Source organism: Trematomus bernacchii, unplaced genomic scaffold (assembly GCF_902827165.1).
Source record: "Trematomus bernacchii unplaced genomic scaffold, fTreBer1.1, whole genome shotgun sequence".
NCBI classification, from domain to species: domain Eukaryota; kingdom Metazoa; phylum Chordata; class Actinopteri; order Perciformes; family Nototheniidae; genus Trematomus; species Trematomus bernacchii.
The window spans coordinates 227,046-250,262 of record NW_022987630.1 but is presented as its reverse complement, the minus strand read 5'-3'; the positions used below and the strand labels follow the sequence as shown (position 1 = coordinate 250,262).

Below are 23,217 nucleotides of genomic sequence, written 5' to 3'. Positions count from 1 at the left end.
ACCCATCAGTGTATCCTCGGTTATAGCTCCTCCAGAGAGCCTCCTCGACGCTCGATGCTCGGTCCTCGATGTGCATTTAGAGAAATGAGATGTCCTTCAACATGGCGCGCTAAAATTCATTTCCGGGTCACTACCGGAGGACCGATGAGTCGAGGAGTCGAGGAGGGACATTTGATGACATGAGAAAGGGCCCGGGGGACACTAAAAAGTGGCGCACACAGCTGGAGACCAGGGGACGCTAAAAAGTGGCACACACAGCTGGAGACCAGGGGACACTAAAGAGTGACGCACACAACTGGGAGACCAGGGGACACTAAAAAGTGGCACACACAGCTGGAGACCAGGGGACACTAAAGAGTGACGCACACAACTGGGAGACCAGGGGACACTAAAAAGTGACGCAGACAGCTGGGAGACCAGGGGACACTAAAGGGTGACGCACACAGCTGGGAGACCAGGGGACACTAAAGAGTGACGCACACAGCTGGAGACCAGGGGACACTAAAGAGTGACGCACACAGCTGGGAGACCAGGGGACACTAAAAAGTGACGCAGACAGCTGGAGACCAGGGGACACTAAAGAGTGACGCACACAGCTGGGAGACCAGGGGACACACAAGAGTGACGCACACAGCTGGAGACCAGGGGACACTAAAGAGTGACGCACACAGCTGGGAGACCAGGGGACACTAAAAAGTGACGCAGACAGCTGGAGACCAGGGGACACTAAAGAGTGACGCACACAGCTGGGACGGAGTGCTTGGTGACGTTCAGGATGATAAAGCTGAACAACTGTCTCTGTCTCAGAGTGAGTCTGAGGCTAGAAGCCTAGTGCCCAAATTAGATGTTTTCAAGACCTGGTTTTTAGTTGCTAAGCCTGATATTGTTGTAGTTTCTGAAACCTGGTTAAAACCCTCTGTCACTGACACTGTTATTCAGATTGATGGATATAATGTATTCAGAGCTGATCGTAAGGGCAGAGCTGGTGGTGTTGCAATATACACTGCTGAGAAACTACAGTGCTCTGTCCTTCACTCAATTTCAATTCCAAGGCAATTTGAGTTGCTAGCAGTCCAAATAACTATAGCAAATGCTCCTCTCACTGTTATTGGCTGTTATAGGCCTCCATCGGCCATCATGGATGCAACTACTAGCCTTACTGAATTGTTGTCTAAGTTTTCTTCTGAAATCATTTTATTGGGTGATTTAAATTGGGACTGGTTAAGTGATAAATCTTCACAGTTTAAGCAGGTTTGTGATTCTTTGAACTTAACTCAGCTTATTGATAGTCCCACTAGAATAAACCCTGCCAAACCCAATAACGATACCCTTATAGATGTCATTCTAACAAATGCAGCTCATAAGTTTGTGTCTGTTGGTGTTTTTCCTAATGATATCAGTGACCATTGCACTATCGCTTGCGTTAGGAGCACTAAGTTGCCCAAAGCCAAGGGCCTTATTGTGCTCAGGCGCTGCTTCAAACACTTCTCTGAGCAGGCTTTCCTACACGATCTGGCGGAGGTTAAATGGCACTTCACAGCGTTAATTCCATCTGTTGATGTTGCCGTCCAATTTTTTATTGATCACTTTTTATCGATTATTAATAGACATGCCCCCCTTAGAAAATTCAGAGTTAAGAATAGGAACACTCCATGGTTTACTAGAGAACTATCTGATCTCATTCATCATCGAAATAAGCAATGGTCCTTAGCTAGAAAGTCTAACACTAGTGATGACTGGCTTCTTTTTCGTGTCCTCAGAAATAAATGTTCTGCCCTTATTAAAAAAGCTAAAGCTGATTACTATCTGAGCTTAACCACTGATTGTTTTAATGACCATTCTAAATTCTGGAAAACAATTAAATCACTTCAGAACAAGAAGGTTTCTAGTTTCCCACAAAAACTGAAGGTCAGTGATTCTTTTATTTCAGATTCAGATGGTATGTCTAATGCCTTTAATGCTCACTTCAAAAAGGCTGGTCACATTTTTGATGAGCAAAGTCATGACTCTCTAAATGGTCGTACTCACAGCCATAGTCAAGAGTTGAACTCCCCTGTTTTTGATTTCACTTATTTCTCGGTCTCTGAAGTCTTACAGGCAGGGCTGGACTGGCCATCTGGCATACCGGGCATTTTCCCGGTGGGCCGACGTGCCTTTTGGGCCGACACGTCATTTTTTTTTTTTCTGAAGTCACCGCCCATAAAACGGGTAGATTGGCCCTCTGTTTAAATGTTTTTAGTAATTGACACTGGGCCGGCCCAATCAAATCTTTAATCACCTCCCCCTTTGGGCCGCTCGGTGTGCATCATTAATCACGCCCCCAGGAGGTGAGCCGGCCGTTGAAGCCAAACTGCCTTTTTTTTCGAGGCAAGAAAAAAGCAGGCCCTTCGTGCTGATGCTGCCGCTTGTGTCAAAATAAGCGACATGTTTAGTACAGGTGCAGGTCCATCTTCAGCACCCGTGGCCGATATTGGTGGTGAGGAAGATGATGAGAGGGAGAGAGTGCAGCGCGAGTGAGGAGAGGGAGGAGAACTCGCGGTAAGCAGAAGCTAAGAAAATTAGGAAAAGATTATTATTAAGGTTATGATACTCTGTAGTTCTGGAACCCATTAATATCCCCTTGATGAAGCACTAATAAGACACATATTATAAGAGAAACATTCGTTAGCCTACAAGCTAGTAAGCTGGCTTTTTTAGGTTTTTCCTGGCAAGTTAAAATATAGCTTAATGGGACTCTGATACGTTGTCTCATTGAAAGAATGTCATTATTTTGTTAACCACCATTCATGAACAATTACTGTCAGATGGCAGCTTGTTTTGTTTAGTTTATTTACTTATGTGGTTATAAGGGCAACAGTGTCTTTTGGGACTTGAAAAAAATGTTTATAGTCAGCTTTTTGTGGTAGTTTTGATTGACAATATATAGAATGAATAATATAGAAATAGATAAAAAAAATTGAGGCACACATGTAGTTTTGACCATTAACTGTGTGGTATTGTTATGTCAATGCCTATTTGTATGGACCTCTATCAGGGACCAAAGAGGTCACCTGCATCCTTTTTGACTCTCCCAAAGCCCCCCAACTACACTCACACATGCAAACACACACACACACACACACACACACACACACACACACACACACACACACACACACACCGAGGAATGGACGCTGGACATAGTGCCCCTCTCCACAACAAGCATTCATTTGAGTTATTTCAGTCTAGTATATAAGTTACTTTGTGTGTACAGTATATATATACAGTATATATATCTTGCTAGTTGTGTACTTTTGTAATTTATGTGGGATTTCTGTCAAATGTTGCTTCAACTCTCTTTGTAAATTTAAATCTGTCTCTTTCAAACCTATTCTCAGGAAAAAAAATAAAGACAGTGGATAGTATTTTTGGTTAAGCCTGTGTTCCTTCAGTTCTGTGTGCTCTGTGAGGTTCTGAGAAACCAGCCGCCTAAGACTTGCACTATAGCCCCTTGCGTGCGTCAATCAATCACATTTTATTTATATAGCCCAATATCACAAATTACAATTTGTCTCAGAGGGCTTCACAGTGTGTACAGGTACGACATCCTCTGTCCTTAGACTCTTGCAGCGCTCAAGGAAAAACTCCCCAAAACAGACCCCACAATTAACAGTGGAAAGTAGAAAGAAACCTCTGTGAGAGCAACAGAAAAGGGATCCCTCTCCCAGGACGGACAGACGTGCAATAGGTGTCGTGTGTACAGATGAAAAAGGCAATACAATTACAGCGATTAAAAAAAGGATGGAAAAATTAAATGAAAGCGTCAATGTATATAAAAAAGATGCTGTCGACTCATCCTGTAGACTCATCTGGTCCTATCTCTATTGTGTTGTCATAGAAAGGGGAGGCAGGGCACTATAGGGCCCCCCCCCCCCCCTAAATTCACTAGAAGTCATCATTTAAGGGGTTATTTAAAAAAAAAATCTTCTGTGGGGGGCATACCCCACCAGACCTCCCTATTAGTGCTCGGTCACTGTTCGCTTTGTGAGAGGGTTTGAAGGTCTAATTTCTAATGATTGATAGTTACACATACTTGTGGTATGTATTAGTTTTGTTTGCCCCTGGTACGTAAAAAGGATAATAATAGCGTTTTTTTTAATTACACTGAGTTATTCTTCTTGTCAGGAACCGCTACTATTCGTTTGTTTTATGGATTTGGGCCGGTCTGGGTCTAAATGCCAGGGCCGATTTGCTGTCCCAGTCCAGCCCTGCTTACAGGGTTTGCACTCGATTGATCCTAAAAAGTCTGCCGGGCCTGACGGCCTTGACCCGTTCTTTTTCAAAATTGCAGCTCAGATGATAGCACAACCAGTAACTGATATTTTTAATCTCTCCCTGTCCACTCACACACTGCCAGCTGTGTGGAAGCAAGCTCTGGTATCGCCCCTCTTGAAAGCTGGTGATCCCACGGAGTTGAATAACTATCGTCCTATCTCAAATCTTTCTGTGTTATCAAAGATTCTTGAGTCCCTTGTTTCTACTCAGCTAAAACTTGTTTTAAATTCACACAACATCCTTAACCCTATGCAATCTGGATTCAGATCAAAGCACAGTACTGTGACTGCCAGTCTGAAAGTCTTAGACGATATTAAGGCTGCTTTGGATAAGAAATCAGTTTGTGTTGCATTGTTTATTGACCTAGCCAAAGCATTTGACACTGGAGATCACCACATTATGTCTAATGTTATGTTGGTGTCTCGTTTCGGTCACAATGCCATTTGCTGGTTTCAGAGTTATCTAACCGACCGTACTCAATGCGTCAGGTTGGGTAGTACTGTCTCTGACCCTGTCACCTTGGAGAAGGGAGTTCCACAGGGCTCTATCTTGGGGCCCTTGCTCTTTTTATTATATGTAAACAATATTTGTAATCAGATGCAATTTTCTACCTATCATATGTATGCTGATGACACTATTGTATACTCGTGTGCTCCTTCTCTGGATATGGCCGTTTCCAATTTAAAATCATATTTTATCACGCTGCAGCATGCGCTTCTTGATTCTAAACTGCTATTGAACAGTAAGAAAACCAAAGCAATGCTTTTTGCTCCCAAGTCAGCGTCCTCTTGCCTCTCCATTGACACCCTTGATGGCGTTTCTGTTGAGTTTGTTGATACCTACAAATATCTGGGCTTTTGGTTGGACAGTAATCTGAACTTTAAACACCATATTGAAGTTTTAACAAAGAAATTGAAATTCACTCTTGGCTTCCTTTTCAGATTTAAATGTTGTTTTTCAATTTCATCCAGTAAAAGGTTGGTCTCTGGCTTATTCCTGTCCCAGCTGGACTACGGTGATACCATTTATAGATTTGCCTGTCCCACTGTTTTAGCCAAACTTGACCCACTTTACCATGCTGCACTGCGTTATATATCAAATGCACCCTATAGGACTCATCATTGCACACTGTATAGCCTAACTGGATGGTCCTCACTTAGTATGCGTAGGATGCAGCACTGGTTTTTATTCATGTATAAAGCCATTTTAGGTAAGCTTCCACTGTATATATGTGCCAGATTTGCCCCAGTTTGCGACTCTTACAACCTCAGAACCAGTGCCTGGATACGGTTCCAGGTTCCTACTGTACGGACTGAGGCTGGAAAAAGGAGTCTTTCTTATTATGATCCTTGGTCTTGGAATGACCTTCAATCACACCTTAAACTGAGGGCACTTGTCTCTATATCATGTTTTAAATTGAAGTTGTCTGAAGTCCTCACCACCAGCTGCTCTTGCAGTAACAGGTAGTGTACTTTTTATTGTCCTAATGTGCACAATGTAGTGACTGCTTTTTCGTCTTTTGTTTTCTTAGTTATGTTCTCTGTATTTTATATGTTTGTGTTATGTGTTATGTGTAACATTGCTGCCTTCTTGGCCAGGTCAGCATTGAAAATGAGATTTTATCTCAATGTTTTTATCTGGTTAAATAAAGGTTAAATAAAAAATAAATAAAATAATGTTAGAAATTAAAATCAATGTTTAATAGCATAATTTATTCTAAAACATATTGTCAGTTTAAAAGCTGTTTTATTGTGAAAAAACCCGGAAGTTCTCAGGAAATCTCAATGCCAAGCTTTTATTCTGAAAATCCTTCATATCCGGTTAGCAGTTAGCATGTGGCTACCAATAATACGTTTTCTGAATGTAAAGTGAAAATGACATGGAGTGTTGCACACCAAAACCTACGGACTTTAACACTACATCTATAGACGTCGAGATATTATTACTGCTGAATATTAAATGAAGGTACAGTTGATAGTAGAGTGTTTTCACATACGTGAGTAGCTATGACGTCAGAGGGAGTTACCGTAAATGAGAACTGTGCCGTAAAGGTGTTTCTAGGATTTCTAAACTAACTATTACAGCTGTTTATAAGGTATTAAATAGAAAGTCATGAAGGAGATAAGGAGGAGAAAAGGCTTAAGGAAGTAGGCAGGGAATACAGAATGTCGAAATCCTCTGTTTCACGCAATGTCGAACCATGCAGAGGAGGAGGGCGGTCCCCCTATCTGCAAAGCGGGAGAGAACAAGAAAAGTATAAAGGAGATCGGAAAGTACAACCCGGGCTCTTTTCTAGTGATGGGAATTATGGCTCTTTGAAGGGAGCCGGATCTTATGGCTCCGTTCCTTTCAAAGAGCCGTTCAAAAGAGCCGTTTTTTTAAAAAGGGGGCGGGGTTACTAGGTTTATCTGCGAAATAATCACCAGGATAATGATTGACTGCATTGCCAGACCTAATGTCAATAATCTGCATTGTAAACATGACACAAGGTGGCGCCATATCCATGTCATTCATGTCAGTGAATGTACTTTGAATTTACCCTCTGTATGTGTTAAGTAAATAAAGTTGCCTTGCCTTGAATGAAATTCACGCAACTCTTAATATTAGATACTGTGTTTTTAAGTGGCGATGGAGATTATTTGTTGACCCTGCTTTAAAGGATATTTTGCCTTTACAAATGGTGCGCTTTATCACTGCCTGGGTTTTGGTTGAAGTGAATCCAAATGCTGCTGCGTTTTCGCGTTTGGCTCATTTTACATCCGAAAAACACGTCGTCTATCTGTCCAGTACCACTTGTTATGACTTCTCTCTCTCGCGTATTCCGTTAAGACCCACCCCATCTCACTCCTCGTGCTGAAACCTACAAATCAGAGTAGGGGCGGGTCTTCACAGAATACGTTTGGGGAACAAAATCAAGCTTTTTAAAAGGTGAGTGAATTTTGGCAGGCAGTGAGTGCGGACCAACTTTGATTGAACGATAAGAAGAACGGCTCTCACCAAGTACGACTCGGTTCCCCTCGTTCGTACCAAAGAGCCGTTCAAAAGAATCGGCTCGTTCGCGACCGACACATCACTACTCTTTTCTACGCTGCAGCCTACACAGGGACATCACCGGCTTTGTCTCTTCCTTACCTTATGCTTGTTCTTTAACCACGTTACTTAATTAAAGTACCCATTTGAACCTTTTCAGAGACTCCATTAGTCTCATTATTTTAAGTTTCTTTCCTGGGAGCGAGAAGATCACGATTTATCAACACTAACCTAGTCATTTCAGATATCCTGACAAACACTTACAGTACAGTTACGAGACAGACTAACTCTGACACAGAGACAGTTGTTCAGCTTTATCATCCTGAACGTCACCAAGCGCTCCGTCCCAGCTGTGTGCGTCACTCTTTAGTGTCCCCTGGTCTCCCAGCTGTGTGCGTCACTCTTTAGTGTCCCCTGGTCTCCCAGCTGTGTGTGTCACTTTTTAATGTCCCCTGGTCTCCCAGCTGTGTGCGTCACTCTTTAGTGTCCCCTGGTCTCCCAGCTGTGTGCGTCACTCTTTAGTGTCCCCTGGTCTCCCAGCTGTGTGTGTCACTCTTTAGTGTCCCCTGGTCTCCCAGCTGTGTGCGTCACTCTTTAGTGCAATATGGTCTAGCTGCGGCCGCGGCCAGTACACGACACTACACGACACGCCCACTACACGACACGCCCACCTGACACGACACTACGGTGGCTGAGAGACATTACCGTACATGGCAGATTAAAAGCGAATTGACGACACTTATTATTAATGAGATCGTACATGGCAGATTAAAAACGAATTGCAAATGTTATTGTAGCATTTTAAGCAACTATTAGGCAAATAAATTAATAACCTAGTCTATCCGTTTGAGACACAACAGTATAACTTTCAACCCAAATCATTTTGTCAACAAACGGTGGTTTAGTAAACTTTTTTTTAATATATAAAATAGGTATTAATGAGATAATCTATTGATTATGTTTGTCTAACTGCTACACATGTATTTTATACATAAATGTAGATATTTGTGAACATCTAAATATAGTTGTTAAAGGTTTTAAGATATACATTATCACATCATGGGGTCATTAAGGAACAAATTAGGAGGGCCAGTCAGGCCACTAATGAGCTCAATCATTCACATGTATTATTATTACTTTATAAATTAAAAGTACTAGGGGTCTATTACAAAACCTTTGAAGGAATCGCATCAATTAAAATAAATGTATGGCAAGTATGATCAAATTAACATAATGTCAAGATATAGCCAATAGACAATCAACATGCTTTGAATATAAAGGAAGAAGAACAATAAACAGATGAACATTTAGGTTTTATGTGTAAATTGTGAACAAACCATCTTAATACAACTGGCAGTCTAAGACAGCAAACTAAGCTTCTTTAACTGCTGCTAGAACACTGTTTTACCATGGGGTATTTCTAACAAGACCAAAAAGATATACAAGGCTTCCAAAACAGAAGAAACCAACTCAATACAGTATTTTAATTTCCTTCAAAACGACAAAAGCACTAATAAAAACCAAATAACAATAACATAAAGGAAAAGTAATTGAAGTGGTTGCCTGTTGTAAATACCTTGGTCTCTGGCTTGATGATTGTCTCTTCTCTTGCGTTCGGTCATACCCCCCTTCCCATACTATTATCGGTCAAAATTGGCCGGTGTGTTTTGCACAGTGATATTTCTGGAACCCCTTATCCCATTTTGATGGTTGACATCTCATTTGAACAGTCAAAGCCAGAATGACAGCAGGGGTGAATTTCATTTTATAATTTTGCAATAAGTCAAAGATATGTTTACTGTATATTATAAAAATGCTTGTCATGTAGGCATACTGGAGATGGGAAGGCTTTAGTCAGTGTTGTAGCTGAGATTCTTACCGTTCCAATGATGTATTAATAATAACTTGGATTTATATAGCGTCTTTCATGAGACCCAAGGTCGCTTTAAAAAGAACAGGAGTAGAAACAAACATAACAAAAGACAGTCAGACGAACAGTTAGACAGACAACACAAATAGATTTGGGGCCAAAGACCTTGGCAGACTTGAGGGCCCTTTTGAAGGCGTCAAGCGTGGGGATGTTGCAGATCTCCGCAGGAAGAGCGTTCCAGAGAGTGGGGGCTGCCATACTGAAGGCTCTGTCCCCGAAGGATCCCAGGTTGGTGCGGGGGGCCAGAGTCTGAAGACCGCAGGTTCCGGGGTAGGGCATGTGGGAATTGTATTGATTTGATACAAGCAAGCCAGTGTTTCATTGTGTACTTTCAACTACAGTATATGGTCCGGCAAGTTCAGCATTCACTGTGATGAATATACAATAAGACACTGATACCGTTTTCCTCAATGAACATTTATTGAACAGAACATGTGGAAAATCAGAGGGGCACTATTCAACCTGGTCTGCTTAAAAAAAAAATAACCTTTTAAAATTGATCCGAACAGTAAAATCAACATGGTTTAAATAAAAATGTAAGCAGCCAGGATTGACCTGCAGGAGGTTAAAGCCTATTTAAAAACTCCTCGGAATCCAAAGCTCCTCAGAATCTTTCACTGGAGTCCTTCAGCCTTTGGTGCGCTTCCTCACTCATGTTCTTGGTGAGGTAATGAGAACAAAGTTCCATCTCACTGATAAGACAAGATGGTATAAAGAAGTCATATATGTAATATTATAAATTCACATGCATCAGGGGTTGTACACTTTAAATGGAAATTGTATTAGCATTCTCCTCATGTTTCCAGCTTACCTCCAGTCATACTCGGGTCCACATTTATAAGTTTCCTTGGCTCTTTCAAGGGAAACCGAGAGTACAGCTGCAAGGGCGTGGACTGTCGCCTGTGTCATGAAGGGATTAAAGCCACACGTTTAACAGTTGGAGTAAAATGCAGACATCCAATAAAGGTTGTGCCATTCTGCAAGTGACAATTATGCCAGACCAATTGGCATCAACATTCTACTGGACATTGACCATGAGTTTAAGTGCAACATATGTAATTTTATATAATGTGTAGTCGACAAATAAAAAGTCAGTGAAATCTAACCTCTGGCAGAAGCACATCCATGACGAATGCCACCTCATCTGTGAACCTTCTCTCCGTCTGTGTTTTCTCAACCACTTGTGAGAGGAATGACAACACTCGGTCCACCTGGTCATCATCTTCAAATAAGATGATGACCCTTTCGTCCTTCTTTGCCCAAGGAGACTTGACTTGTCCAGTGACGATTGCCTGCAAATGCTATATTTTACTGGGAGAATGCTAAAAATACATGTATATTTCACTTTAATTATTTATATTGTGCTTAAAATGAGTCCCTTTACTTAGACATTTCAATTGCAAACTCACTTCAAGATGTTGCAGTAAGCCTTTGTCCTGAGTGATACAATCTATTAACAAGCCACTGGTCAGTCTTCGATGGTGCTGAGCTTGTTGAGCCCTTTCCTAAAATGTAATTGACAATGCTTAAACATGTTAAATTCAACTCTGAATAAGTAATTTCCATGAACATTTGCACTTCCTTACTGACCTCAAGCATCTTGAAAGATGCGTTTTCGCCATCCAGGCTTCCGTCTTCTTTGTCCATGGTAACATGACTTTCCTTAATGGGTACACAGGACAAATATTATTGAGTGGAATGCTCTGAATATTAGATACTCCTGATACTAGGATGGGTTGAATGCAGAGTCTATTTCACTGTGTCTGCTGTGCTGTGTACATGTGACGCTAAAGAGGATTCAAAATCCTCAATTTCCATATGAATGGCGGATAGTATGTTTGTATGCAATAAACTCCATTCACACTAACCGACTCTTTAGGAAGGAAGCTGCAAGGCCTCTTGTTATAGGAGTGGTCCTCGTCAGTGTCCAGGGGCATCTGTAGACAGTAAACCATTATTTTGACAGTGCTTTACATGCACGGTTTAACTCCTCAAAAAATGATCCAGGCTCGATTCAGAATGACACAGTACCACACAAAACAAATGTTGCATGTACCATAAGTTCTATGTAGTATGTGTTTTAGGAGTAGTAACCCATTCTGAAACAGGCACACAGGGTCATAGATACGTTGAGCGATACACTGACCATGGTGCTGCCTGCATGCGTCCTTTTACGACTGATCCTGAATGTAGGTGGAACATTGTCGCTAAGGGTCGCCCTGCCTTCCTCACTATAGTGAGCAAACTTCTTTCCATACCTGCAATTAAGACACATTTTCTTCACCAGAAGGTTGCATTTTAGAGCCAGGAGTTCCCCCCCAAATCTTCTCGATAATACAATTACAAATTCAAATGTTTTTGTAGCACTGCAGCATACCCTTCCAGTCCAAAGTTTTCCACCAGGATAACACACCACCACCTTCTCAGGAGAGACATGTCATGCTAAAGAAAGAGCATCAATTTTCATTAAGTTTGTTATAAAATTTTAATGTGACTTCTTTCCTTAATACTTACAATGCTGAAGTCAAAGCTGGCCTCCATGGCAAAATACCAGGCATACTGTAATGAGAATTTTATTAAGACATGCAAGACATAATGTACACGTGACAGCTTATAACTCTGAGAAAGTAGTCACACACCTCCAATAAAATGTGCAGGGCTGATAATGCCACAAGAAACTATTCACTATTGCATGCATTTACAAATGAAAGGTGTTAAGGAGCAATCAATTGTGCCATATCACGGCCTTATCCTTACTCACCATTATCATGAAGACACCACAGTCATTCCCATGGGTCTGCTTCGGAAGCCCCTGTATGAAGAAAAGTTAGTAAGAGCATAATAGCCAATTGTGACAATACGATAGTGACATTGCAAACACCTCAAAATCCAGAGCAGTCTTCTCGGTCCAGGATCCTGCAATGATTTGCTGTGCAACACCCCTGGGAAAGCAAGAGCAAAACTAGGTCAAACATCAGAAATTATTAAAAAAGAGGGGGAACAAAACATTGTTGCTTCAGATTCAGAACATGAACCGCCAACTGTAGTCCACAGAACAGGGAACACAGTTGTAGAAAAATAACAGCCATTAACACGTTCAGACCATGCAAATAAAGTAAATCATGTTATTGGAAAAAGTTCAACGAGGAAGATTTCTCTTGGTTTCCCTTTCGATTGCGTTTGACTATTTCATTCAACTTCAGCTTTAAGGAAGCCAATCTTTTCTGACTATAACAATCCTTCCGTATTTAAAGGTGGGGTAGGTAAGTTTGAGAAAGCGGCTCGAGATACACTTGGTATATTCCATGGAATGCTCTTAACATCCCGATAGCAATGAATATCTGAAGTGCTTTGACAATAAATCCATTAAAAAATGTCATCTGTGGAAGCTGTAGTACTGTAAAAAGCACGACCAATCATCTGAGCCGGCCCGGCTAAAATAACTGGATGGCCTACCTGCCTGTCAGCCTTCCATCTGTGCACAAACTTATCTCGTGCCCTCATTGGTCATGTGCGCGTTCGTGTGTGTTGGAGGAGGGGCTCTGTAAGGAAGTGGCAGATTTTCTCCGGTCGTGTATTTTCAAATTCTAGCAATCTCGAGCCGGTTTCTCAAACTTACCTACCCTACCTTTAAGGACTACAGTGCCTCCCGTTTGAACTTTTCTTTTTTAAACATAGTCTTAACATTATAGGCAGGTCAGGGTAACGTGACCACCAGAACACACACATCCAGGGTAACCTTAATAGATTCCTGTAGGGCTCACAGGGGAAACCCCCTGTTCTTCTGAAATATTGCCAATCCAGAAAGAACAGTTCTTTCTGGAGTGGCCTCATCACCTACAGGGAATATGCAGTCTGGACAATAAGCAAATAGTACACTTTGCGGGTAATAACATTGCCTCAACAAATTCACAAGCAAATGGCATGAGTAATGAAGGTTAAAGCTAAGAAATGTACAACCACATCCTTTCAATGTACAACAGGATGTCATATGCTGCATACAAAGTCTGTATATTTTCAGTGGGTATAATGAACTTACACACAGGAGAAAATGCCCTGGAACCCACAGTGGAATGATCAGGGCTTCCCTCTGATCAGCATCCTTCTGTTGAAAATGATGTACTGCATTTTCATAAAGTAATTTAGTAATGTGGTGTTGCAAAATCAGAAGACCTTTTAGTTAAGTGTTTGGAAACCATTTAAGTTTAATTTAGTATTTAGAACCAACACAGCCAATGTGCACATATCCAATGAGGGGCATGCCAATTGTAAAGTTAAGGATAACATCTCGGTTCATCATGTTTAATATTAGACTGAAAATATCTGCTCAATCACTTACTGGGAAATGGAGCAAAGGATCACAGTTGGAGGGGGGGGAGCCATGTTGGGGGTAGATGAAGGTCGCAAATGAAAACATCCTTTCCCTGTATAGAATTCAACCATACCTAAAATTATGAAATGCTAAAAAAAAAAGTATGTAAAACATGTCTGAGTACCAGCTATGTATTGAACACAACTATGCATGTAAGCCATGACCTTTTCACCAAATCACATAAACTTTTCAGTATAAAAATATCTTTCATAAATAAATAGACACACCTGCATATTAGCCATGTCTTGGACCAGCCTTAGGCACCCATTTCCTACCTGTTGATATAGTTTATAGACAGTGTCAGACAATTAATTCCTGGCATATTTTTATCAAAACATACCTTCACCACTAAATTGGACAGTTGTAACGCACCATTGAGTCCATGTCTCTATGGAGTCCAAGCGTCAGCATGTTACTCCTGGTCAGGCAAGTTGGTCCATCTTTGATTATTATCTCCCCATCTGGCCTATCAACATCCAGGATATAGTTGATCTGGACGTGTACAAATAAGGAAAACAAATAACAGAGCATGAAGATTAGTCATGTTCCAAATTAATAAAATATTAAGGACAATAATGATAGTATGCAGAAACTTCAGTTTACCAGATGCTCCTGAAGGGGATGATCACCCTTTAGGGACCATGAGGCTCTGCAGGGCTTGAGTGATGAGATGATTGTTAAGGCCTCACATTTTTCTGAACATTGGTCCATGTTCTGTGCTTCTATTTATATTGTAATAAAAAAGAAAATGTAAAAAAAAATTATAAAAATAAAAAAGTAGATCACCATGCCTTGATCCATACACATCTTTGTCCACCGGAACCAGTTATACAGATATTCCATAACCGGCTGTCAACTCACCTTTGGGGTGTGCTGGAGTTGAAGTGCCACTTGGAAACAGTGCAGATGCTATAAAATATAAATAAGAAACAAACACAATGTGAAGACATTATTTTAAATCAAAAATATTTCACATTAACGCTTACGTACCCATTACAGCCTTTCCAGTTGGATCAAGAGTGATCTTCTCCGATGATATTTTCCTAAGTTCGGTCAGGGTTCTCTCATTTCTTTTGATGTTATGATGATGAATAGTACATCGCATGAGAAAGACATGGCTTCCCGGAGACATCATGTTCAGAAAATAGTTATTTTTTCTCATTTTGGAGAATAACTGCTCAGCTGTTTGAGAGTTGATCAAGCCGCGGAGTTCTGGGACAAGGCCAATTTTTCTTAAGCAATCTTTAGGGTCTTTCGTGTTTGCCTCATGGAAAGTGTCATAAAGAGCGTAGTGATCGGCAGATCCTGTAGTAGGGTGTCCATTCGTGTCCGCTGGCTCCTTCTTGAACTTTAACCAGGGCAAGTTTATTGTCAGCGCACTTTTCGCAGCAGACAGGAGATTTTCTGGTGTATCATCCGTCAGTTTGCCTTCATTTGGCCTGAAAGGCATCTTTTCTGGCTCACGCAAGTTGGTGTGAGTGACCAAACCTCTGGCAAAGTCATAGATTGCCACATTTGGCATGTGCTTAAAAGATAGCAGCATGTCTGCATAGTCTCGTGGACTTTCTGCTCTTACATTGAATTTAACTGCATTCACGATCCCACAAGGGCACATTATCACTGCCCAACCACCTTAACAGGAAAATAAATTAAAATATAAGTATATTATATATTTAAAACTCTAAAAGCAAAAATCTCATAAATTACGATAATTGTGCTTTGCAAAACTTACCAGATGCACCCCAGACCTTTTGGAACACCTTGTCATATGTACTGCGGCTTTTCATTTGCTCCCTCAAGCGGATGACGAGATCCATTTTTGATCCAGTTGAGTCAAGGCCACAGCTCTTCACCAAACTTCGCACTGCATTAACCTGTGAAAACATTGGCAATTACACATGGTCATCTAAGAACAATTACAGTTTGGGGGAAGCATCTTGTTAAATTAATGTCACCTTCAAGTTCATAATTTCATTTGTCAATCTGTCCTCTGTGATGTCCACCTCTGCCTGCTCTGTCAGGTTGGCCCGTTTCCTGCCTTGACCCTTCATGTATTCTGTGTTGAACACAATGTTGTTGGCCCTGGTCCGAGAACCTATCCAAGGTGCCCATTTATGGTACGATGGGGATACCACACATGGATTTGCAGCATTACCTAGGAAAGAGCCAAACAGACAAATTATGACCAACATTGTTTATATAAGGCTATATACACAAACGCACAGCTTATCCTGAAAAAACTCAAACTAAATGGTTAACAAATGCCTGCAGTTATACCTACTTGGCACAGTGCACTCTCAAAATTGCTCAAAGTTTACTTACTCTTCACAAAGCCTCGACAAAGGATCTCTTCGCTAACCGAATGCCAGAAGTCTTCAATGTCAACCTGGCCATCAAATTCAGGTGGTGGCTCTTGGAGGTCACTCGCTGAAAGACAAACAGTTGTCTAAATAACAGTTGGAATTGTAACTGACACAGAGATTTGAAGAAATGAGCACTCACTTGGCATGCTGAAGACTCCCTTTTTATGCAAATTCATAATCACCACAGGAGGATGATCTCCACAGTTTACACATGAGAAGTCATATGTATGTGATGACAGGGCTTCAAAATGAAGGTACCCATGGAGAATGGAGTCACGGTCTGGATACTTTTGCTTGTTTGTAGCTTGTAAAGCCTCTACAACTCTTCCCACTGCTGTATGGTTCTACAAGTGGATGTGGAGGAAAAACTGTCAGGTTGATATTACAATGGATAGGAACACATGTTAACACATACAACATATAAAACTTGTAGTACCTGTATAGAGTTCCTGAGAAATAGGCAGAAATGATGTGTCAAAATGACATGATCATTAAAATTATGCAGCCCCCTTGTCCACTCCTGGTATCGGTAAAATGTGCCACAAAGAACACATTTTTTACAATATGTTGTAATACCTGTAAAAAAGGATGGTGAACTTGTCAGTATCATGATGGTTACTGAATGACAAACCACATATTGGTCAAGCATGGAACTAAACACTTCAGCAATAACTATTACCGTCATGAAATGCAACCTACCCTCCACAATTCCAGTGACTGTGACAATCTTGGCTTTTTTAGAGATGGCAATGGGTTCAGAAAGAGGGACATTGCCTGGACACTTGTGGCAATAATTCTCTTGTGGAACCAAGTGCCTTGGCATATCTTCTGATGACTGTAATGATGCCAAGTTTCTTGGAAGGATTGTTGGCAGGGCTTTGTGGGATATAAGGTACTCTACCATTTCCACTAGTGCTTTTCCTTCTGGAGGATATAGAGGAATATCTTCAGCTTGTTGGTCATCTACCATAGGTGCTGCCTCAGATGAAAATGTTGTGGAAGAGTCTTCGTGACAAGATTGCATTTTCTTGAAAAAGTCAGGCCTGGATTGTTGCAGGTGCCACTTTGCAATTGATGTGTGTGGGCAGGATTTTCGAGGCTTGGTACAAGGGCAATGCCAAGTACTTTTATTATCGTCATAGTGGACCATGACCCTCCCCAATCTAGAATATGAGGAGATGTGTGATTCCAAAACCGAAAAATAAATGTGCCCATGTTCTTGGCTAAGGTACACCTCAACACTCAGTGGTGCACCTTCTGTATCAGCAGCCAGCTTCCTTCTCAGACACTCACTCTCTGTGTTCTTGCTAAACCACTTGTTCACTACCATGTCTGTGAGAATCCCTTCATCGTGAACAATAGGTGAATTGGTGACCAGAGGGCTGTACGTCAAGGACTGGACATGGACGCAGTCAAACCCGACTAGCCCACTTCTCCGTGCATAGTCATATGCCCTGTTGCACATTTCCAACTGACAGGTGATACCTAAGTTAGATTTTTGGACATGAATACAGTGCACAGCACCCTTAAAGGTCCTGGAAACTGCAAAAAGTCCCCTTTTTTGATCTACGCACTGTGATTTTAGGTGGCGATTTGCTGTGATGTCCGATGTTTTGGATGAGTGGTGCCTTTGTATGTGCATTTGTAGGTTTTTCCTTTTTAATTGTAGGCTACAAAAACAACATGTTGTTGTTTTGCGCTTTGACATCAAAATGTTGGGGGCTGTGGAAATATTGTGGCGTGTTGCTGCAGCAGCCGGAGCCATCACTGGAGCGGCCGTCGGGGCCATCACTGGAGCGGTCGTCGGGGCCATCACTGGAGCGGTCGTCGGGGCCATCACTGGAGCGGTCGTCGGGGCCATCACTGGAGCGGTCGTCGGGGCCATCACTGGAGGAGTCGTTGTGGTTGCTGGGGCCGCCGCCAACGTAGTTGGATGTTCAGTGCAGCAGTTTTTAAAGTGACTGATAAACATCTCCTTTCTCCCAATGATTCTTGGGCAAAAGCCACAGTGATAATGGCTACTGGCCACACATTTTAGATGGCATTTATAAACATTATAACCTAAAAAAAGAGACAGAAAGTGGTTTAGAGGATTCTAGAAACAAACCAACATGAATTTCTTGTAAATATGCAATTTGAAACAAGGTGTTTGTGCGAGAGCAATAAATAATCATGTCACCAACAATAATATTTTTGCCTATAAACTGAATTTTTGCAGATTGAATGTGTGATTATGCTCATATTGTGCCTACCCCAAATAAGGATACTTTTCCAGCATTATTAACACTTCATAACCTGAATATAAATCTAATTTTTAATGTTCAATTTATAATTCAAAATGAATTTACACCAAGGATGTCCTGGGGCACAGAAATAACACATGTATCCATAATGTGTGAGGCATTAAACACATCTAACAAGTAACATGTAATGTAATGTGATGAAGTATACAATGATCATATAGAATTATAGATGTACTTACCTCCATATTTCACAAGTGCCCTCTGGTGGCTCTGCAAATGAGCCATCAGACCAGGGTATGACCCGGTCCTTTCACAAAATGGACACTGGAAGGTGTCCGAGTCCAATTTGTTGAGCTCTGGGCGTGCTCCATCACGGAGTGTTGTGTTGTTTGTCTATAGGTGAATAAAATAGAATGCAATTTCAGTGACTTTAATATTGGAAATAGTTAACTCCTTAAACAAGCAGCAATGGACTGGCCTGTATAATCCTATGGGACAAAGCTGGTCATACTTCCTCACTTTCAGAAGGTAACCCTTTAACTGCCAGCGCCACCATTTGGTAGAGCACATTTTGTGTCTTGATATCTTGTTGAAAAAAAAAAAAGTTTAACTCCATCTGATTCAGCCAGCTCTACCTTTTTGGTTGACATGTTATGCACAAAACAACCTCTAGATGTCACTGTGGTTCGAACAGAAAGCCCTTCAGCTAGTTTAAATCTTTATATATACAGTCTATGGTTTAAATGTCAGGCCTACAGCATGGCCACAAACCCCATCTAAAAACAGAGGCCTGATTGCATCCACCTGGGTTACTTGGCTCTATCCAATAACTATATATCATTTAACTTTAAACCACACTTAAAATAATAATATAATTATACATATGTGCATGTCAGTATAGCAGCTAATACATGTTTTTTTTTTAAAACATTCAAATGTGAAAGACACCTTCAATGAATATTTAAAATCAGATTCTTGTAAAAATGCGAGTACATGCATTGTTCCATCTGTCAAGCTAAAATATATACATATATCTTAGCTCTTAGCTTGACATGCTAACTGAACGAGCATGTTCAGTTAGCATATATGCTAACTGAACGTCGAGCATGTCAAGCTAAGATATATATATATTTATATGTATTCCATTCCTTTACATTTAATATTTAAAATACAAATTAGCTAAATAAACACAATTACACTGCGCTAAACAGCCACATCGACAAACAAACGAGAACCTAAATAGTATGTAATTATATCTAAAACCACAATACGTTAATTACCTGTACTCGGTGCGCCATATTGTTTGTCTGTTCTCTGAACCTCATGTCTCTTTAAATATCCTTGCATCAGCGTCAGTGTCGTCAATTCGCTTTTAATCTGCCATGTATGGTAATGTCTCTCAGCCACCGTAGTGTCGTGTCAGGTGGGCGTGTCGTGTAGTGGGCGTGTCGTGTAGTGTCGTGTACTGGCCGCGGCCGCAGCTAGACCCTTCTCCTTTATGGCGCATTTCCATTGCAGCGCGTAGCTCGCTTTAAGCGTGCCGTGTCGTGCCGTCCCCTTTTTTGGTTGTGCTTCCACTAGGCCTCGTTCCGGCGCGGCACGGCGCGGGGCCACTTTTTCCCCTCTTTTCTGGCCCTAGAAAATTGTGGTTCTATCGGGGCCAACAAACAGGGCTGAGTCGGGCTGAGTATGCTAAACTAGAGAGGAGCGCTGGCAAGAGGGCTAGAACTACAACAAGATGGACATATTTGACCGTGATTTAATTGTAATACACGTTTCAAAATGATGCCGAAGTAACAACATACTGATACCGGTTAGTAAAAACCATGAATTAATGCTTTGTCAAGTCTGCAGACAGACGGCAGGCGAAAAACCTTTTAAAATTCGTGTTTTTCTAGATGGAGATTGGCTAAGCTAACGCAGTATATGCCCCGACCGTCCACACTCACAACAACGGCCTATACAGACATAAATTAAGCAGCGACTGTATTCACCATGACACAGGCAGTCTGTGGTTTGTACTTGTTTAACTTTTGTCGAGTTTCTGAACATATATAAGGAGCTGTGAGCTCTGAGTGCTCACAGCTAACGGCTGTGTTGTGTTTCTGGATTTCTCATTGAAGATGACGTCACGGCTCCGCCTACACTGCGTTACTATAGTAACTACCCCAGTTCCTAAACTGTAATGGAAGCGCAGCATGAAGTGAGTCGGCCCTGTTAAGGCCCAACGCGGCCAAGCCGTACCGAGCCGTACCGAGTGTGGCCGAGGCCGACCGTGTAGTGGAAATGCGCCATTAGTGTGCCCTGGTCTCCCAGCTGTGTGCGTCACTCTTTAGTGTCCCCTGGTCTCCCAGCTGTGTGCGTCACTCTTTAGTGTCCCCTGGTCTACCAGCTGTGTGCGTCACTCTTTAGTGTGCTGCTCATGTTTCTCAAGTCGATGAAGATGTTTCTTCACGTGTTTTGGAACATTTGTGTTTTTATATTTGCAGCGTTTGCAAGCTGCAATGGGTTTCTCCTAATGGAAATGTTTCTGGGCGGTTGTAGCACGTTTGCAACTATCAAACACCGTATTAATTGGCCTAAAATGAATTTAAAACTGTCTCATGTTGCCTATAAGCGTTAACAACCATTTATATACTTTGAAAGCCTAAAATCAGTCAAATGACTGAATCACACATTGTAAGGACCTGTTCAGCCAATGAGAGGTGATGTTCTCTAATATGTTTAATCTGAATGAGTGTTTGCATGCGCAGTGTGAAATTATTTTGGTGTTTTTTTATGTATCTTTGCCAATTCTTCACAAATTCTTTGCACTTTAGTGAAAGCAGGGAAAGCAACAAAGGGAAATGAATGGTTTGAATACAGGTTTCATTTATGTGTGGGAGGATTTGATTTCTGCATTTTCATGTAGCAGTAATGGTGACAAATGCAATCATCAACTTCACTATCATTAAGATTAATGTAATTTAAAATAATAATATCATTCAGTGAACTATAAGGTGCATTTTATGGTCTACATCATATTTTCCTTTTGAATCATTTTAAACAAGTCTCTCTATATTACAGTGGACATACAGTGAAATACAAAATAATTGATATTGCAAAGATTACGCTTTAAAGGTCCCCTATTATGCTCTTTCCAACAATATATTATAGGTCTCAGATATATACAGAACCTCTCTCTGATTGGCTGAAACACCAAACAGATCATTGCAGCATTACCCATAATCCCCTCTGTTTCAGCCCTGTTTCCAAAGTGCTGATTCTGTGTCTGTTACTTTAGATGAAAATAAGGAGCCCCTCCCCACGCCCCTCTGAGAGAGATTTGGTTAAAAAGAACACAATGGTGCTCTAGGAGGACATTCAGGTGATAAGGGGGGGGGGGGGGGTTACCTTGGTTGGTGATTGGCTAATGGTTACACAAGACAAAACATTGTTAGAATCTCTTTACACAGAGGGGACACATGTTGATGTAGAAGAGACATGAAGAAGAGGGGACACATGTTGATGTAGAAGAGACGTGAAGAAGTGGATTTTGCATAATAGGGGACCTTTTAAAATGTGTGTTTCTGTTTTGTTCAATAAGAAAGAACAACATGTTATATTGTAAGCTAAGAGAAAATAAGTTATAATAATAAGATATCTGTTAGCAGTCATTTCATTCTGCAAAGCACATTTAAAGTTCAGACAGAAGGGAAAACAGAAGTTTGATGGTTTTGTTTTGTAATTATCTGTCAGGTGAATTAAATAAACCCTGTTTTTATTAATCATTTCTTATTGTTGTGTATTTATTTATTTGTAACCTTCACGTTGGATAACATCAAGATGCACCTTCATTAGATCCACGAGGAGGAAATCCAGTTATTGCAACCGGACGGAGAAAAACGCAGGTGAAGTAAAATAGAATAAGATAAATATAGAATAAAAATCCAAATTATGGAAGAGCATTTAGAGGTTAAACAAGTTTACGTAAATATTGTAAATTATGATATATTGTGGGGTATAAGACATAGTTGAGGCTTGGTTGTGTTATAATATAGTAGTGTATATATATCAATATATATTATAGCAGAGGTGGGAAGTAAAGTACATTTACTCAAGTACTGTGCCATCGTTAGCATTACAGATCGCCTACCAGCAGGGAAAGGCTACATATGGCGCATTTCCACCACACGGTCGGCCTCGGCCACGCTCGGTACTGCTTGGCCGCGTTGGGCCTTAACAGGGCCGGCTCACTTCATACTGCGCTTCCATTACAGTTTAGGAACTGAGGTAGTAACTATAGTAAGGCAGTGTAGGCGGAGCCGTGACGTCATCTCCAATGAGAACCCCAGAAAAACAACACAGCCGTTAGCTGTTAGCACTCAGAGCTCACAGCTCCTCATATCTGTTCAGAAACTAGACAAAAGTTAAACAAGTACACACCACAGACTGCCTGTGTCATGGCGAATACAGTCGCTGCTTTATTTATGTCTGTATAGGCCGTTGTTGTGAGTGTGGACGGTCGGAGCATATACTGCGTTAGCTTAGCCAATCTCCATTTAGACAACACACATTTTAAAAGGTTTTTCGCCTGCCGTCTGTCTGCAGACTTGACAAAGCATTAATTCATGGTTTTTACTAACCGGTATCAGGCCCCGCTCACACGGGAACGTTTGCGTTTATGCACAGTATGCGTATTCAAAAAAGTCTTCCGTTCACATGCATTCGTTTCATTTAACGTGTCTGTTCAAACGAGGCCGCTGGAAACGCTGTAGTACATATGCCGGGACTGTAGGTGGCGCTGTAACTTCCGCCAAAATACACCAAAAGCAGCGAAGAAGGGCAGCCCAGCAGCCCCGCCGCAATGTTGCCATGGCTACCCTTCTGTTTACGCCCGCGGTGTATTTAGCAACATGTAGTTCATGTAATTCTCCATGTCCACTTGTTGCTGATGGTTGTGGTAGAGGAGCTGTATATTTTGCA

At 41.3% G+C, this 23,217-nt stretch overlaps 1 protein-coding gene and 1 pseudogene across 1 annotated transcript; one reads left to right on the top strand and one right to left on the bottom strand.

Annotated features, from left to right (window-relative positions):
* The window catches only part of LOC117484569, a 154,472-nt pseudogene that overhangs the window by 118,613 nt on the left and 12,642 nt on the right, over positions 1–23,217 (top strand).
* Positions 9,782–11,822, bottom strand: LOC117484571 (PWWP domain-containing DNA repair factor 3B-like). The gene is made up of 9 exons (XM_034132992.1): positions 11,789–11,822; positions 11,652–11,716; positions 11,421–11,532; positions 11,143–11,211; positions 10,865–10,936; positions 10,684–10,779; positions 10,381–10,566; positions 10,086–10,174; positions 9,782–9,966 (listed from the first exon to the last, which is right to left on the bottom strand). Exons 1-9 carry the CDS (start codon positions 11,813–11,815, stop codon positions 9,879–9,881), a joined length of 804 nt encoding a protein of 267 aa, XP_033988883.1. The 5' UTR covers positions 11,816–11,822; the 3' UTR covers positions 9,782–9,878.

Bases quoted from the DNA above. Each gene is read 5' to 3' on its own strand.
- LOC117484571 (XM_034132992.1), bottom strand. From the start codon at position 11,815: ATGGAGGCCAGCTTTGACTTCAGCATT. The intron at 11,533-11,651 runs GTATGCTGCAGT...TCTTAATTGCAG, and splicing joins GAAAACTTTGGACTGGAAGG to GTATGGAAAGAAGTTTGCTC. The intron at 10,175-10,380 runs GTTAGATTTCAC...TTCATGACACAG, and splicing joins TGGATGTGCTTCTGCCAGAG to GCGACAGTCCACGCCCTTGC.